The following is a 16,982-nucleotide window of genomic DNA, read 5'->3' as shown; positions in this document are numbered from 1 at the left end:
TTCCTTGAATCCGCTGCCTGTGATGCCATATAACTAAATGTGGTTTAGCCTTGCCAAGAATCATGCCGAGGCTGTAAGTCGGACACTAGTACGGTACTAGCGAGCTAGTAGTATTAGTACTACTAGTACTGTACTTAGCAACTGAGATATCACTCCAGTGGGAGACGCGCTTAATCAGACGGCGTACTACGAGATGTCAAGACCTACATTCACCTACCAAGGTTACCTTATGTACCTAAGGTAAGTACCGGGGTTGGAAAGATGCGTCTGACTATTACAGCCATCTCAATCTCACCCCTCTCCTGCTGGTCTATAAGACTGGACAGTCTTGGGCCAGGACATGTATCTCCTCCTATCTCCTCAAATGGAGTCGAGATCTCCCAGTAGGGTCCAGACACCCTGATTGTACCTCTATACCCATCTTGCTCCAGACAAACAATACTATGGCACCCAGTGCACCCGCTCCTTTCTCCGAACCCCTCCTCTTTCAGCTCGATCTCCCGGCTAACCCATACTATACTGAGAAACACCACCGCCTACGAGCCGTCGTTCGCAACTATGTAGACAGCGAACTGGCTCCGTACGCGCAAGAGTGGGAGATTGCCGGTGAGGTCCCGGACAGCGTGCGTCGACGATACTGCCAACTGGGTTTCTCAGTCGTGCAGCCTGTGGTTGACCCGGCAGACGCCGGGGGAGTCTCTCTTCCTGCCGGAATCGCCTACGAGGAATGGGACACGTGGTGTTCCGTCATCGTCGGCGACGAGCTCAGTCGGCTAGGCTGGTGTGGGCCTGTCTGGGGTCTCAACGGCGGCAACGCAATCGGATGTCCTCCGATCAGCAGATTCGGGACGAACGAGCAGAGACAGCAATGGCTGCCCAAAGTGGCCAGAGGAGAGTTGAGGTTCTGTCTGGGCATCACGGAGCCGGATGGAGGCAGCGATGTCGCCAACATCAAGACCACCGCGGACCGTCGAGGCGATCGGTACGTCGTCAACGGGTCGAAGAAATGGATCACCAACGGTATCTGGTGTGACTATTGCACAGCTGCCGTACGAACAGGTGGGCCAGGTCACGGTGGAATCAGCCTGCTGGTTGTGCCGTTGAAAGCCAAGGGCGTCACGACCAGAAGAATGGAGAATCAGGGCGTGCATGCGAGCGGTAGGTTGGCCATAAGACACTCCCATACGCGTGGTCTGGGGCCAGAAACCGCGCTGCTAAAGAAGGCCCATCCTCTCGTCTCCCCCGTCTTTTTCTTTCCCCCGTGCCCCATTGCTCTTGGTCTGTTGTAATGTATCTATATATGAACTAACAGAACGACAACCCGTCCAGGATCGACCTTCATCACCTTCGAAGACGTCCAAGTCCCTGTCTCCAACCTGATCGGCTGCGAAAACCATGGCTTCCAACTAACTATGTCCAATTTCAACCCGGAACGTCTCGCCCTGGCCACCGCTGCTCTCCGCCTGGCTCGGGTTTGCGCCCAGGACGCCTACACCTACGCCTGCGAGCGCGAGACATTCGGCAAGCCCCTGATCGAGCACGCCACGATCAAGACCAAAATCGCCACGTTCGGCCTTTTGATCGAGCCTGCTCACGCTTTCCTCGAGCAATTGTGCTATATCATCGAAAGTGCCCGTGTCGCGGGTAAGGGCAAGGAAAAGGAACTCAATGTCGGCGGCATGACCGCTCTCCTGAAGGTCATGAGCACCCGCTGTCTTGAACGCGTGTGTCGCGAGGCCCAACAGATCATGGGCGGCGCAGGGTACTCCAAGACCGGCCGTGGCGCGCGCATCGAGCAGATCAGTCGGGATGTTAGGGTCCATGTTGTCGGTGGCGGGAGCGAGGAGATCATGCTGGATTTGGCGGTTAGGCAGGAGGCGAGGGATGTCATGGTTAGGGCGGCGAGACGTGCTACGGCGGCGTCCAGCTCGAAGCTATGAGAGAATAAAATCTAAAAAATTGTTCAATGGCTCCCTATTCTTGTGTCTTGCCTGGGCCGGCAGGTGTTCTGTGAAATGAACAGTTCATTTCTCCTATGACTGTTTTTCCACATTGATTGGGGTTTGAGGTTCCAAGCAGCTCGGATCTATCTGATCACCAGGCAGAGAAGAGGTTGACTGATAGCTTTTAGATACCGAAATGAAATTGGAGTCCCTAGGTGAATGGACCATCCATAATGCTTGAATGCAGGGCTCCGTTCTTCACCTTGAAGAAAGACGAATAACACATCTAGACCAGAACGAGGATAATTACCTCACCACTGCCCCCTTCAAAGTCTTGACTGTACATCTGCCCTTGCCCTCCACAATAAGATCACCCTTTTCCTCGCCAGCAACCTCGGTCTTGGAGGCGTCAAAAGCCACCACCAACTCTTCAGTCGTGTAGAAACCCGGCTGAATTGCCTCCCACTGCTTCTTCTTCGGGTTGAGCTGTTTCTCAGGCCCACGGCCATCCCCGTACGGCCAGCCCTCGAAGAAGACAGGATCACCCGCCTCAGCACCTTCAGGCGGACTGACGAGCTCGACCACCCTGTCAGCGGCGTGCGGGTCGGCACCTTCTTCAGCCTGAGGCGAGGCCGCAAGAACCATGGCCGCGGACTTGATGCTGCGCATGTTGACGGGCTTCAGGTTGGCAACGACAATGACTTTGCGGCCCTGCATCTCTTCCAGCGGCACCAGTCCGTTCAACCCCGAACAGACAGTCCGCACGACTTTGCCGGTCTCCTCGTCGACCTGGGTATGTTCTGTGCCTTCAGGATCGCCCATTGCGATGGTCGACACGTACAAGCTGTCGGCATTGGGATGTCGAATTGCCCGTAGGATATGGCCGACTCGGAGATCGAGGAGGGCGGGACTCAAGGGGGCTGATGGCGGTGCTGCTTTCGGTTGCTTGGGTTGTTTCGGTGCCTTTTCCTTCTTCTTCGTAGGTGCGGGAGGATCCGACGGCGAGGCTTCGGTGGTGTTGGCTTTCACGTTCTCCGAGATCTCGCGGTTCAGTGACTCTTTCACCTCGGAGGGGATGGAGCTGTCGACGGGGGTAGAGGAGGAGTCCATGGCCGAGGATGTGCTGGTAGTTTCGGATTGAGGCTTCGTGCGACCGACCACGAGAGGTTTGTGCTGTGCTGCTGCTGTGGACGATTCGGACGTCATTGATCTGCACGCGGCGGAAGGCTGTATATTCTCCTTGTCGCTCGGATTTGATGGCGAGCAAAGGACAAATGTGGATGAATCGTCGGCCTTTTCTCTGCCTGTGGGAGAGTCTCTACGGGGCGAGTTTTCCTGAGGACCGCAATGCTGTAGCTTTTGTGACGGAACGGAATTCAATCCCTTTCCCACCTGATCCTTGCAGTCTGCAGAATCTAGTAATACCGTGGATCTGGCTGGTCTTCTTTCTATGGTTTCCTTTTCCTGCTCTTGGGATTGTCTGTATCCTAAGTCCCGTGCTACGTTCTCCGGTCGGGTATTTGCAAGGTTGAGGATGGTTTCGGTCGCCGAAGAAGCTGTCTCGGAGATTTCGGAACGAAGGAAGAATTGTAGCAAGGTCGTCCGACAAGTAACCGAGCTGCGTTTAGGGAGGAGTGCTTGTGGAGGAGTGTTGTAGAACGTGCGCAATGAAAGATGCGAGGCGGTTGTGGTGTTTTGTGCGGAGTGGAAAATTTGTGCCTGAGCCTGCGATTGTGAATGTGACGGTGACTGCGAGCCTCATGAGCCTTCAGCCTCGTGAATATAAACCAAAACAAGCCACGCACCTTTTGTGCTTTTGCTATAACGCTCCAAAACGCTTGATCTGAGCGCACCGCCCTCCGGTCTCGAAGGAATTTTGGAGGAGCGTCATCTTCAGACACTGGCGACCTTGAGTTTCCAGGTCGGGATGCTCTCCGCCAGGAGGGAGGTTGCCCATGCCGGCCGGTATTCCTGACGAGGCACGCGATTCTGCCAATTGTCCTGGCCGAGGCTACTTTTTCTCCCTTTAGTAGAACCTCCATAGGTTACGGTGTATATTCTGGAGGAATTCAGTCCTGTGACAATATCGGGAAGAACAATTGAATTGGTGGGTTATCAATGTACGGCTCTACCTAATTCGCAGCCCCTTTTCATCCAGTGCTTGTCCGGGTCCAGGACAGTCATCAGCTTCTGGGCTTGTTGCTGAAGTCTTTGTATCGAGTCCACTACTTGATTGCCGTAGAGAAGAACATGATATTACCCTGCACTGGGCCGTTGAAAGATTAAAATGTAGCATTGCTGCAATAAGCCTGTGATAAACAAGCAAAGGAGAAGATGGCAAGATGGGCTTCCATGGATAGCACGTATTTTGTCCTCCTCAAGAATGTCTCGAGTGGAGAGGATAGCCCTCCTCGTTGGTCCTTCGCGTCTACCGACACTATATTGTTTGGAAGCCAGAATCTCGGGCCGCCGGCAACTTTCCACGGTATTCAGGGAGCGCGGCATTCATATTGTCCTCTCACCAACCCGACCTTGTCGAATCTCGCTCGCTCTGGTCATTGTACAGCAGACAGAGATAGTCGGCCACGACTTCATATCGAGTCGTACCAGAGCGGCAATCATGCAGCATGCTGTATGGCTGCTCATCTTCTCCATCCCCGTGTAAGCATCTTGGTCTTGTGCAGTGGAGGTCAGCCAACATTCAGCAGAGCTTGTGACGCTTGCGTGGCCACTGGATGAGGTACAGGTTGCGGTCTGTTGGCCCAATATCAGGTACTCCTGGGAACGAGTCGAGTCCAGCTCTTTTCAGCCCTGTCCTCGAAGCCGCAGAATAACAAGCCTGTGATGACCGCCGCGGCCCATGAAACCGGCACATCATTGCATCCTTAGAACGATAGATTCTCAGAAAACAGGTGTAAAGATGACTTGAGTCTTGGATGACCAGTTATACCAATGACGGGCATCCGATGCGTATCGTAGAGGGACCGGTCCTGATGCTCGATAGCTCGATGGCCTGGCATATCTCCAAAGGCTGTTCGTCATCAGATTTAGAGAGTCCCAGCCAAGCTCTTGGGTAGTTCCAATCTCAATCTCGAGAACCATTAGCGGAATGTTCTTCAACACTCCTGTCCTGAGAGGGCCGCTGGTCCGTTGAGCAGTGTGTTTGTGCATGCGTAGAAGCATCAACAGAAGACTTGACTGCTGAGTGCTGTCTTATCTGCTGGTAGGAGCCTCCTGCTGTGCTAGCTATTCGCTGGTCGGTAATGCGGCCATAGGAAGCCTGGGGCCGTTTTGGTTGAAGTGAGACGAACATTGGGACCGTCTGTCGTGGCAAACGCGATGAGAGATAGGCTAGAATCCTTGGATTGGGAGACGGCAGCTACCGCCTCTAGACAATCATGCTGTAGAACATCGAAGTGATCAGTGATGTGAGATGGTTGAGCGGTTCCGAAATATTTGAAAAAAGGGACGAGGCTGGATTGATGATTACATAATACGAAGCTCCTTGGAATGATTGCACTGGTGGCAAGGCTGCGGCTGCTGGCACATTTGGGGATGTTTCCCAACCCCTTTCTGTCTTGATAGTATTCGGGCAACTAAAAAGATTCCCATGGAGTCACTTTGATTTATGTTCAGTCTGAAGAAGAATCGTGTTGTTCTATTCTGTCTGGGGTCTCCTATTGAGCGCTACCAACCCCATATTCAATCGCGGGAACGCCATGCATACGCACCCTATAAAGGCAAGTATGGTCTGAGCCATAGTTCGAGATGACCCGGACCACAAACGTCTGCGCAGCATACAGATGCCGGTCTTGGTTGACAGCCAGCGGAAAAGCCTGGACATGAGGCGCCTCAATCGAGGTATCATACTCCATCTCCCCGAGCAAAGCATATGTCGGCCCCAGCGCGCCATGTCCTTGCATCTGTCTGATATTGAGACTCTCCCACTCCTGACTGTCGAGGTGCTCAAAGTCAGCCCAGACTTCGATCTTCCTCGGAGTCGACCCTGGTGTCAGTGACCCGGCGGTCGGATAGTTCTCCACCACCAACTCCGTAGGGAAGATCATCTCCCTCACCTTGACTCCTAACCGCATCGAGTCTTGATTGGTCGGGTTGGTCGACGAACACCAATACTCTCCCACGTCTTGCCATGGCATGAGAGCTGTATTTGCGGGCTTCGAGTCATAGAGAGTTACTCCAAACATGCGCCAGAACTTTCTCCACCTCAGCCTCTGTGGGGTCTCCTTGGTGGGCGATGTTAGAAGTGGCTGATACTGGGCGCCGTTGTTGGGCGCAAAGTAATTGACCTTTGCCATCACTGGAGATGCCACATCCCCAGAAGAAGATAGTCTGCCCCGTCTTGACCCCGGTATGTGCTTTGATAGTTCCAAGTGTTGTCTTCGCAGCGCTTCGATTTCTTTATCCACGGCATCGTATTGAGAGTCCAGCTTCTCGGTTAGTCGTGATTCGATCGCGCGCATTTGATTCTGCATTCCGCTCAGCGCCACGGAGAGCTTGGATAGATCGCCTCCATGGGCGGACGTCAGGTTCAACGGGTCGCTCGCAATTCGTGTACAACTGCCGCAGTATTTCTGCAATGCCAGGCCCACAGGAGAATTTGAGAAGGGATCACAAACGTGGTTCGTGTAGGTATAACAGAAGAGGAGGGCAGCCGCACTCGCAACGAGCAGTCCAAACAAGATGTTGACCATAACGAGGATAAACGGTGAATTTGGGAGTTCGCTGACTGCCCTGCCACAGGCTCGGAAGAGTTGAGCGATCCATTGGGATATAGCAGCCACAACGCGTGCTGAGGTTTGACACGTGTAGTTGGTAGCTGCCTTCACTGTCTTTGATACACGTTGCAAGGAGGAGCCTCCTCCTCTCTGCCGTACGGTAACGTTTGGTTTTCGAAGGCCGCGCTCATAGTTGTAGCTGTAATCGAAAATCCCACTAGGAAAGCTAGACGGATCCGTATCCTTGTGGGTGGCATCATCGGGAGTGCTTCGCGTGGAGCTCTGGTCCTCTTCTGGTATCTCGTCCAGCTGACTACTCTCCAACGAGCTTGCCCACGCCGCGACTCGCTGGGTTTTGTTCTTCTCGACCTCATCGCTAGCAACGGATCCTTCCCGAGAACCGTCGCGAGAAGCTCTACGACGAGCCCTCTCGGCTCGCAAGTGGTTCTGCAAGTTAGCATGAGTTTCCTCGACATGGCTCTTGAGGTGTTGCTGTGCTTGCTCGACTCCGGCGTCGATGGTTTCGGCTATTTCTCGCAGATTCATCTTATTCCGGGCAACCAACTGTGCCGGAAGTACGGGCGTCCTGCTTGACCCATAAGCATACGACTGTTGAATCTGGACCTCAGGAAGTCTAGGATTGTTAACAGCGCCTTCGGCTAGACTCGGTTGTTGAGACGCGCCCCGGGTGATCTTTCGCGGGATGGCATCCTCCGGCGCTATGACGCTGCTACCACGGGTCGACCTTTTGGATGGGGAGGTGGCGCGTATAGGTGTGGCGCTTGAGGCGCGTGCGGTAGACCGACGGGGTGGCATTTTGTTCGTTTGAAATGGGGAGGCTCTACGGCGATGTCAGACCTCAGCTGGAACGTCGATCTTGGAGCGTGGTTAGGTAGTGAAGCACCCAGACGCGTAGGCCTTTTGCATAGATCGAATGTCTGACTCCTATGGAAGGCAGTGCTTGCCAGCTCCATGGAAACCACGGACTTTCGGGCTATGTGGTCAGGCTGTCATGAAGTAGAGAAGAGGGACAATCGGCCGTATTCTTGAGCAAGCAGTGCTTTCAAGCTACCACTGGCACCGCAGCTGCGGAAGCTGCTGCCTTGATAAGTTTTGTCAGCCCCGTGTGTCGCGGACTGAAGGCGGCGCGAGATGTTCTTGGGAAGGACTCGAGTCTGCCGAGTAACGAAGATCTGTTGTGGTAGGGGAACTTCAACAACAGCCTGTTGTGTAACACCAGTCTAATACAAGACACCAGATAGACGAATGTCACTGTCGAAGGAGAGACGCGGAGTAGCCCAGCCAAAAGACTATTGAGTAAAGGTACAAGGTATTCTTGTTAGTCTTTGTTTAGACGCGTCGATGAATTCATTCATGTTTCCCGATTCGAGCGATGCGCACATTCCGGCCACGGACGCAGTCACGTGATTCTGGGTCGCCAGCAGCTGGTTGAAGAACGAGCAGGGTGTCGAGATACGTTTTATTATTGTTACAGAGTACACAGTTACTGAACCTTGTAGAAATGCCTTGACAATTCACTAGCCACGGCTAGAGACCTTCCCGCTCGATGCTATACCAAGATGTTGATGGCAAACTTATGCCACTAACTGCTAATCCAGATCCCTATGTCAGTCCACAGACACACCTCCAACCCAGTATAGCCCTGGTCGAGGACGGTATGGTAGCAGCTCGCAGGTCTGTCAGATCTGCTCCTCCTCCTTCCACTTCTCATACTTCTGAATCAAACTCTTTCCTCGTACTCCTCTCCACGAGCGACACATCATTCTGACATCGAGATTCCCTAGATGAACTTCGCCGCAGGTCCTCTGGTGCTGCTTGCTTCTCCTGACCCTTGTTTCCCCCCGATAGATAATCTCCTGGACCTTTGCTTCCATCTGGAACCCAGAAGCGGCGGTCGACGCGGACGATCAAATACATATAGATGACCAGGATCTCAAGAATGAAATTGAAGAAATAGAAGCACCATTTGGCGTCGTACCAGGCTGGATCATCTAGCAGTCGGGGATTTTCGTAGGTTGTCGCCGCTCGGAAGGCTGCTCCAAGACAGAGGAGGGCCGACGAGGTGAGCAATATTGCGATCTTGGTCCGCCACCTGCCGCTTCCGAATTTCTCAAGCCGGGTTTTTCGAGGTATGACAAGAGCCAAGATGACCATAGGCATGGGCAGAAATGAGATGAGCAAGAAATATGCCGTGCCGGTCATTTGGAGGTCTCGATCGATGCGGTGTGTGTTGACGTTGAGCGTGTAGAAGGACTGTACCGTACCCGTGACGACCACGGGTATCATGGCGATGATCAGAGCGTGCAACACCTTGAACGCAACATAGAAAGATTTGTGCCAGCCGAAGTGTGGATGCGTAGCCCGGATGACCCTTTGGGCAAAGATGAGGTTGATCAGGAAGAGGACGAGGACGCCCAGTGCGACAAAAATCGTTGCTGCAATTCTGATAGATGCATCGGTCGGATATACTGCCCATACAATGCGCTGCAGCGGAGTCAGTACAGACGAGCAGAGTCCGCGGTAGATGGAAGCCTACCAAGATCGTGGTCGTGATTCGTGCAATGCAAAAGGCAAACATCGCGGCGCTCATAGGGAATTTGTGGCCTCGCCTGCGGTTGAGTTGAAGGGTTGTTATATGCCCGATCGCAGCCACAATGTAAAGGAATAGAAAGACACTACATATCGGCACATCGACTCCCACTGTGGGCACACCACCAAGCACTGCTGCTTGAGGTATATATGGGGGCCCTGTCTGCTGATAAATGTTAAGTGTGTTCCTTCAGATCTTCTTCGAGGGCGACATACGCTCTGTGCTCTTGACATTGTTGGAGTAATAGATGAGAAGGGCCAGTATTCCTGCCAGTCTTATTTTCCGCAAGATTGCTAAGATGTAGGATTAGATGATTCTGGATAGGACGAAGCATCCACGGAGTGATTCCACAGCTCTTTTATGGTTGAAGGGGCGTCCGGAAGCATTATGTACCGTGGAGAAGAAAAGACCCAGTCGGGCTTTGCAAACGCCGGTGATCAAGTCGACATTGCGGCCAGATGCCACTCTCTTTGAACTTGTCCACAACTGAATTTTCAGGCGATCGCTAGGAACCGAAAACGAGGAGTATAGAAGAGTGCGGGACGGGAAGTTGAGATCGCGTGATGCCAGTGGCCAATAATAGAGACAAACGGCGGTCTGTTCGCTCTTCTAGAACCCCTGACTATGAGCAAGCCGAACAGGCCTTGGTCACAGTTTTGGGAGCGCTAGTTTTTTGTGCATGGTGAGAAGATTCACAATGCTCTCACCTCGAAAACATAATTTGCCAGCCAACCTGGCGTCGACGTGGTCTCGAGGCCCGTGGAGCATGGTGGATTTGGTTCCGAAGACGCAGAGCGGGTTCGTGGTTTTCCGCTCCCTGCGCCCGTCAGTTGATTACCTTCTTGCCTGTCTTGATCCAAGCGCGATGATGAAACCTGTAATCTTCAGGCCGTGCCATATCCATCTCCCGGGTTCCAGGTTCTGTCGAGTGGAACGCGCTCGTAATGTTGTTGATCGTTCGAGGACAAGTTGAGTAGTGCTTCAGGAGCTTTTGGGAGCCGCGGAGAGCGAACGACAAAACGTTGACCGAGACCGAACGATGGTGGAACACAGAGGCGCCAGAATGACGTAGGCCATCAACAAGTGCAGTAGCCACAGACTAGTACCGTCAGGGCCTAGTGAACGTCTTTAGCACTTCGATGCCTCTATCCCTAGCAGAATAGTTACTCCTTTGGCTCTAGCGCGTTCCCCGGACGGGCAAATACACCGAGTCTGCTTGCGCACCTGCAGGCTGCAACTTGCCTTCGTGGTGTATCATATCCCACTGCATACAAGGTACATTCCTGTTCCATTGCAGGACACCGGAAAAGCAGACAACATACTAATACGTCGTCTCCATCACCGAGTCGATCCACCATGGTAATCTCCTCTGGCAGCGCTTTGAGCAGCGAGTCTGTCCTGGGATATATGGTCAAGAGCATTCCGACCCCGCCGTCAGACGACCAGCAACAAACACTCATCAAGAACCCTTTCGCCGCGATTGCTCTGTTCTCCCATGCCTGTATGCTTGCGGTGGGGTTCCGACTCATTGGCCTGGGAGAAGATGATAGATTAGGTATGTACCTGAACCTCCATACTTGCAGGACGCTGGCCCACTGACATGGCGCAGAAACTCAGTCCGATGCCCAAAATGTGCAGCCATTGCCCCTCAGATGGGATGCCTCCTCATCCTCGTATGCCTTTCGCTACGCTCACTCTCAGTCCTCAATGGAATATCTCGTCAAGGTGAATCGGTTAGGGACCAAAGCTCTTGTGTTTGGAGTCGGGCTGGGCGATGACAAGACCGCCTCGTTCGAAATCAAGGCCGAAGATTATGTCTCCGAGGGCTCAATAAAAGAAGCAACAGCAAATTCCGACAAAACCTCGGCCCTTAGGAACGTCTTCATATCCAATGGGCGTATCGCAGATTTGGCATCGTTGTTCAAAAGTAATATTATTCAAAAGTTGGCGCCGGGGATCGAGAAGGCGGGGTATGAAGAGACTTCTTCAAGGACACTTGAGCAACCTAGGCGGCACGAGGAAACCCGTCCTCTTGAGCATGATCCTTTGAGAGACGACCATCTTCCATCTGCCAGACCGTACCCGTTTGATGATCCACTGGCAGCCCAGCCACGAAGACCGCAACCTCCAGGCGACTTCCCACCACCTGGGTTCGACGATGAATATGATATCAACAGACCAGCAGGGCGGTTTCCAGGGGGTCACCAGCCGTTTGGGAATCTTGGTGAGAGGGATCTTTACCCTCCAGGTCTCGGGCCCCAGGACCCTCTTAGAATAGGACCAGGAGGCGGGTTTCGCGGAGGTGGTGGAATGCACCCCACGTTCGACGATCCCATATTCGGTGGACGTGGTGGACAGGATCTCTACGATCCCACAGTGCCGCCCGGCGCTCGATATGACCCAATCGGACCAGGTGATGGTCCTCCCAATCTTCGAGGAGGACCCAGGTTTCCCGGTGGTAGGGGCGGCGGAATGGGAGGAGGCAACCCCTTTGGCGGCTTTGGCGGTGGGGACTTCATCTAGGAGACTGTAAGACTAAGAAATGAGATATGACTGTCATGATATCCCGGCGACGGGCAGAAGATTGCTAGCATGGGCTTGGAGAAGGCAGAAAGAGGGTAGCTTTGATTAGCCATGAGACATCAATAGTCCTCTTCATCTCTTCAGACCAGAAGCAGCCTTTTGGTAAAATGAGTCGAAGCAATGGAGCTCTTGTCATTAGCATAGCTCACAACAGACATTTCAGAAGACCTACGACACCTATGGACGAAGTAGACTACCTATAGTAGAGTAGTATACACTATACAGGTGCCAGGGTAGTAGGTAAGTCGTAGGTAGTTGTAGCTGCCGCAGGTACTAATATTATCATTATGATTAGGCGTAGTAGGTAGCTTACCTGTGCTAGTACGTAGTTAGTACTCAAGGTACGCCGGTAGTGGCAGTGGCTCGTATTCAGCATGGAGGTATGTCATGCCCTCAACCTACCACCTAACTTCCTCACAGAACAACACCACCTTTTCAGTTCAACAGTACCCAACACATCCAGATCCAGATTTCAGACCAGCCATCCTTCGTCAACCTCAGTCCTACAAGTGGGATTCTCCCGAGTTCTCGTTTGCACGCTTCAGATACACCCCTTGCCCCTCGCGCAGATCACGACCACAACAACTTTTCCTTCCTGCCCGGCACACGACATCTTCATCAACGCTATTCGTCTCCTTCGCCTCCCCCCTCCTCTCTCTACCTTACAGTCACGTTGAATTTTATGTTTGACCATGGATTCCAAAATGGACGTTGACGTGGGAAAGCCGGCGCAGCCTCATGGCTTGTCACCTGCCTCAGACCCGCAATCTATACCGACACTCGATGGATGGATCGAGAGCTTGATGGACTGCAAACAACTGGCCGAGAGTGATGTCGCAAGGCTCTGCGATAGGGTGAGCAAGAAAAGAGTTCAGAAACACAACAGACAACTGATAACGGGTGCAGGCTAGAGAGATTCTCCAAGAAGAGTCGAATGTTCAGCCAGTGGTAGGTTGATTCTCTGTCTGGTCGGGTGCAATGCTAATCAGACACAGAAATGCCCCGTCACAGTTTGCGGTGACATTCACGGACAGTTCCACGATTTAATGGAACTGTTTCGAATCGGCGGACCGAATCCTGACACGAACTACCTCTTTATGGGTGAGTTAGGTCGCGAGAATTCCTGATGAACACAGGCTGACGTCGAGATTAGGAGACTACGTGGATCGTGGCTATTACTCCGTCGAGACCGTGACCCTCCTTGTCGCCCTCAAGATCCGATACCCTGCTAGAATTACAATCCTCCGTGGTAACCACGAGTCTAGACAGATTACCCAAGTGTACGGGTTCTACGACGAATGTCTGAGGAAATATGGCAATGCCAATGTCTGGAAATATTTCACCGACCTGTTCGACTATCTCCCCCTGACCGCCCTCATTGACAATCAGATCTTCTGCCTGCACGGTGGGCTCTCGCCCAGCATCGACACGCTCGACAACATCAGATCCCTCGACCGGATTCAGGAAGTCCCGCACGAAGGACCCATGTGCGATCTCCTGTGGAGTGACCCAGACGACAGATGTGGATGGGGAATCAGTCCAAGAGGAGCAGGATACACTTTCGGTCAAGACATTTCGGAAGCGTTCAATCACAACAACGGTTTGACCCTGGTGGCCAGAGCGCATCAACTGGTCATGGAAGGATACAATTGGAGCCAGGATAGGAACGTGGTCACCATCTTCAGCGCGCCCAATTACTGCTACAGATGTGGTAACCAGGCTGCTATCATGGAGATCGACGAGCATCTGAAGTACACTTTGTAAGGCTTCCCTACACTCATCCCCTTCTCTTTTCGGGCCGTGAAACTGACCAGCATTTGCTAGCTTGCAATTCGACCCTTGTCCTCGAGCCGGTGAGCCCATGGTCAGCCGAAGAACACCGGACTACTTCCTCTGAGCGAGAAACTGCCATTATTGCATTTTGGGATTACTGCGTGAGCAGCGAAAACAGAGTCAAGACCGGCATCAGATACATTGCGTCTTCCCAGATGTGTATCCTGACAAGAGCGGAAGGGCCGTTGTATGGGTTGGGGCCTCAATTACAGCGGTAATGACGGAAGAGAACACCTTCATCGTAAGGGTCGAGACCAATTGGGCCGCCGGGAACGATACTCATAGACAAACGACACAACGCCTGGTCTTGTTAAGGGAACATTACATCCGCCGGCTGGGGGTTGATAATGCTCGTCCCCGGTTTCATTGGATGGTTCGTATGTCTACGATTCGCACCGCCACGCCTCTGTTCAGTGTATTACAAGGAAGAAACAAGACCAGTAATGATATTGAAGAGTTTGACACTAGTGAACTTTTTCCCTGCGATCGAAGCCCTGTTTATATGATGTGACTTGTAGTTGCTCCTTGCTGACACACTAGCTCTTATGCCGGCTGTTGAGACATATCACATGCCGAGTCACTCATGTATTTCAGGTCCTCTCCGGACGTTCCAGCTCGAATGTACCTGGTTATCTACAAGTCTTCTGCGTCAATCACAGCGCTAGGCACGTAGTCGGCCTGGGTGGCATTGAGAGTCAGAGGACCCTTCTTCACCATCAAGGTCATGACCTCATACAGCACGTCGGCAGCCGCCATCGTGGTCAGCTCGGCATTCGTATCATAAGCCGGAGCGACTTCGACAATATCGGCGGCGACGAAGTTGATGCCCTCCAGCCCGCGGATGATAGTGCGCAGTTCACGGGTACTCCAGCCACCGGTCTCCGGGGTCCCCGTGGCCGGGGCGAAAGCCGGGTCCAGAGTGTCGATGTCGATGGACAGATAGACGGGGTTCTTGGTGCCGACGCGCTCCTTGATGCGGTGGATGATGCCGTGCACGCCGATGGTGTCGATTTCGCGGGCCTCGACGCGCGTGAAGCCGCAGTAGCCGTCGTTGTCGTAATCCGAGGGTCCGGACAGCGTGGTCCGGATGCCCGCGTGGATGGAGCTGTCGTTCGCCAACAGGCCTTCCTCGCTCGCCCAGTAGAAGTACGTGCCGTGGTTGATGGCCGCTTGCTTGGACGGAGCGCCGCCGAACACTTTCGGCTTCCACGTGTCGAGATGCGAGTCGAAGTGGATCACGCTGATCGGGCCGTAGGCCTTGTTGATGCTGCGCAACAGAGGCAGTGTGATCGTGTGGTCGCCGCCCAGGGTGATGACGCGGGGCAGCGTCTTGCCGGCCTTGCTGAGTCCCGGTTCCTTTGCGTCCGTGTACGGTGTTCGCATCAGGAGCGTGTTGTGTCCGTCTTCGATCTGCTGCAGAGCATATGCATTGTCGTAGCTACATCACCGGAGGGGATATGTTAGATTCTCTTGCGGCCCCAGGGTACCAGATATGTTTGGGAAGGGAGGGAGACGGTGGACTTACGAGGTCACAGGAATATCGCCGCAGTCAATGACTTTGCCCCAGAAGTTGAACGGGTTCGATTGCAATGGTCTGAAATTTGTAGAGGTTTCAAGTCAGCTTTCTGTGCTGGTCGTATCTTCGGGGAAATGGGGGTACACGTACACATTATACCCGCCGCTAAAACCCACCCTTCGTGAGCCTTTGTTCACCCAAGAAAAAGGAGTAAGCCTTTGAGCAGGAACTCAACAAACGTACTAGAGATTGAGGCGTCGAGAACCTTGTCTGATCCCGCTGGGACCGAACCGCGCTCCTGGTCGGTACGAAGTGCCTGTATCGAATGGTGCCCCTGTTTTCTCGATTTCGTCAGTCTCTGCCCTCTCAAAGCCGGTAATGCTGGCTTGATTTCTTTCTCGTCGGTCAACGCACCCAAAAATGCAATGTCATATTTCTCCTCGTCGCTCGCAAGGCAAGGGAAGTAGGGCAGACGGCCGAAGGTCGAAATGCCAGAGAAGACAGAGTCGGCCTGTTGTGCTTCGTCAATACAGACAGACAGCCAGTATGCAGTAGAGACGGGTCAAGTCCAGCCTCTTACCTGTGTACCGCCGTCACCTGGCAAAGTGTTGTACCACAACGACTTGTGCGGCCCGGAGATGGGAGTCTGGTCGTGGTCATGGTCGCCGTGGGCAAGGACACAGCTGGCACATGCCAGCAAGGCAAGAGACTTGAAATGCATCTTCGCGATCGGCCAACACAGAGCAGTCGAACAGAAAAAAGCGAACAAGCCAGGAAAGATTCCGGGAAAACAAAAACACCCCGCGCCGCAAAGTACTTGTAGGAACGGGAAAATGATCGGCCAAGCTGCCAGGGCACAGCTGCTCACCTCTTGCTACTAGTAGATCATGATGATGACCAGTACAGCTAGGCAAGCTATAGCTTTCGCCCGAGGCAGTTCCTGCAGATAGGTCCGTGAGGTTAGGAATAAGTCACCGATCTGACCACACCATTGCAGAGCCGGTTCCTGTTACCTAACACCACTTCTAGCTGGGCTGCGTGTCGGCGCTGGGCGGTTAACTCAAAAGAGATGATAACATCACACACTTACCTATTGAGCTGAGGCCACTATCGAACCCCTCGCCCCCGCCTACCTCTTGTACGTTGCAAATAGAATCTCCAAACGGTGACAATGAGAAAAAACGTCGAGTTTGGTCAACAATGCCTCTCCATCCACAACCCGGTAGCAGGCTGGGTCGAGCTTGCAGATGTCTCTTCAACTCAAATATCGGATACCTACTCTTTGCCCGCCACGCGTCTGGCGTTCTTGGAGGCGGGGCACGCGCAGGTGAGTTGGAAGTCCACCGCGAAGCCACATGGGCGTGACGTGCGGGTGCCAGGCGGGCGATGAGACAGCGATCAAACGAACTGTGGAAACCGGAGGGAGCGAGAGAGGGATAAGGTAGCGCACAAGTCCATGCAAGCGGGCTCACCGGATCTTGGAGGGTTCCTGGAAAGGGTGAGCCAATGCCGTGTGTCATGATGATGCTGTCATATTGTTTGGTAGATGCTTATCAGTTGCATGGTGAACGGAAAGTCACTCGTATCAGTCGAGCAAAGGAAGAGTGTTTGTGTTTTGTAAGACGTTGAGAGAAGATTCGGCCGCTAGTCCGCAAGAGGAAGCCTGTAAGTGTGGTAACAGAGATACGGTGCACCGTCATCGTCAGAGTCTTGCATCTTGTCATTAGAAAGTTCTTATCTTATCTACGGGCGGTTCTTAT

The 16,982-nt window shown here is 53.2% G+C and overlaps 7 protein-coding genes across 7 annotated transcripts; 3 read left to right on the top strand and 4 right to left on the bottom strand.

Moving 5' to 3' along the window:
• Positions 1-443: 443 nt before the first annotated feature.
• A1O1_02557 (uncharacterized protein) lies at positions 444-1,940 on the top strand (the record flags this gene model as incomplete). The annotated part of the gene is made up of 2 exons (XM_007723468.1): positions 444-1,158; positions 1,330-1,940. 2 exons carry the CDS (start codon positions 444-446, stop codon positions 1,938-1,940), a joined length of 1,326 nt encoding a protein of 441 aa, XP_007721658.1.
• Positions 1,941-2,249: 309 nt separating this feature from the next.
• Positions 2,250-3,053, bottom strand: A1O1_02556 (tRNA-binding protein; the record flags this gene model as incomplete). Its single annotated transcript, XM_007723467.1, has 1 exon — positions 2,250-3,053. The coding sequence occupies one exon, from the start codon at positions 3,051-3,053 to the stop codon at positions 2,250-2,252; it is 804 nt and encodes a 267-aa protein (XP_007721657.1).
• Positions 3,054-5,620: 2,567 nt separating this feature from the next.
• A1O1_02555 (uncharacterized protein) lies at positions 5,621-7,495 on the bottom strand (the record flags this gene model as incomplete). Its single annotated transcript, XM_007723466.1, has 1 exon — positions 5,621-7,495. The coding sequence occupies one exon, from the start codon at positions 7,493-7,495 to the stop codon at positions 5,621-5,623; it is 1,875 nt and encodes a 624-aa protein (XP_007721656.1).
• A 912-nt stretch (positions 7,496-8,407) lies between these two features.
• Positions 8,408-9,278, bottom strand: A1O1_02554 (uncharacterized protein; the record flags this gene model as incomplete). Its single annotated transcript, XM_007723465.1, has 2 exons — positions 8,408-9,184; positions 9,237-9,278. The coding sequence occupies 2 exons, from the start codon at positions 9,276-9,278 to the stop codon at positions 8,408-8,410; spliced, it is 819 nt and encodes a 272-aa protein (XP_007721655.1).
• A 1,368-nt stretch (positions 9,279-10,646) lies between these two features.
• On the top strand, positions 10,647-11,813 carry A1O1_02553 (uncharacterized protein; the record flags this gene model as incomplete). Its single annotated transcript, XM_007723464.1, has 2 exons — positions 10,647-10,845; positions 10,900-11,813. 2 exons carry the CDS (start codon positions 10,647-10,649, stop codon positions 11,811-11,813), a joined length of 1,113 nt encoding a protein of 370 aa, XP_007721654.1.
• Positions 11,814-12,565: 752 nt separating this feature from the next.
• On the top strand, positions 12,566-13,770 carry A1O1_02552 (serine/threonine-protein phosphatase PP2A catalytic subunit; the record flags this gene model as incomplete). The annotated part of the gene is made up of 5 exons (XM_007723463.1): positions 12,566-12,727; positions 12,780-12,821; positions 12,869-12,974; positions 13,027-13,633; positions 13,698-13,770. The coding sequence occupies 5 exons, from the start codon at positions 12,566-12,568 to the stop codon at positions 13,768-13,770; spliced, it is 990 nt and encodes a 329-aa protein (XP_007721653.1).
• A 569-nt stretch (positions 13,771-14,339) lies between these two features.
• On the bottom strand, positions 14,340-15,943 carry A1O1_02551 (agmatinase 1; the record flags this gene model as incomplete). Its single annotated transcript, XM_007723462.1, has 6 exons — positions 14,340-15,144; positions 15,232-15,300; positions 15,373-15,387; positions 15,466-15,556; positions 15,637-15,733; positions 15,803-15,943. The coding sequence occupies 6 exons, from the start codon at positions 15,941-15,943 to the stop codon at positions 14,340-14,342; spliced, it is 1,218 nt and encodes a 405-aa protein (XP_007721652.1).
• Between the last annotated feature and the right edge of the window lie 1,039 nt (positions 15,944-16,982).

Source organism: Capronia coronata (assembly GCF_000585585.1).
Source record: "Capronia coronata CBS 617.96 chromosome Unknown acBCG-supercont1.2, whole genome shotgun sequence".
NCBI classification, from domain to species: Eukaryota; Fungi; Ascomycota; class Eurotiomycetes; order Chaetothyriales; family Herpotrichiellaceae; genus Capronia; species Capronia coronata.
The sequence above is the reverse complement of the archived record's forward strand: the minus strand, read 5'-3'. Positions and strand labels throughout refer to the sequence as shown.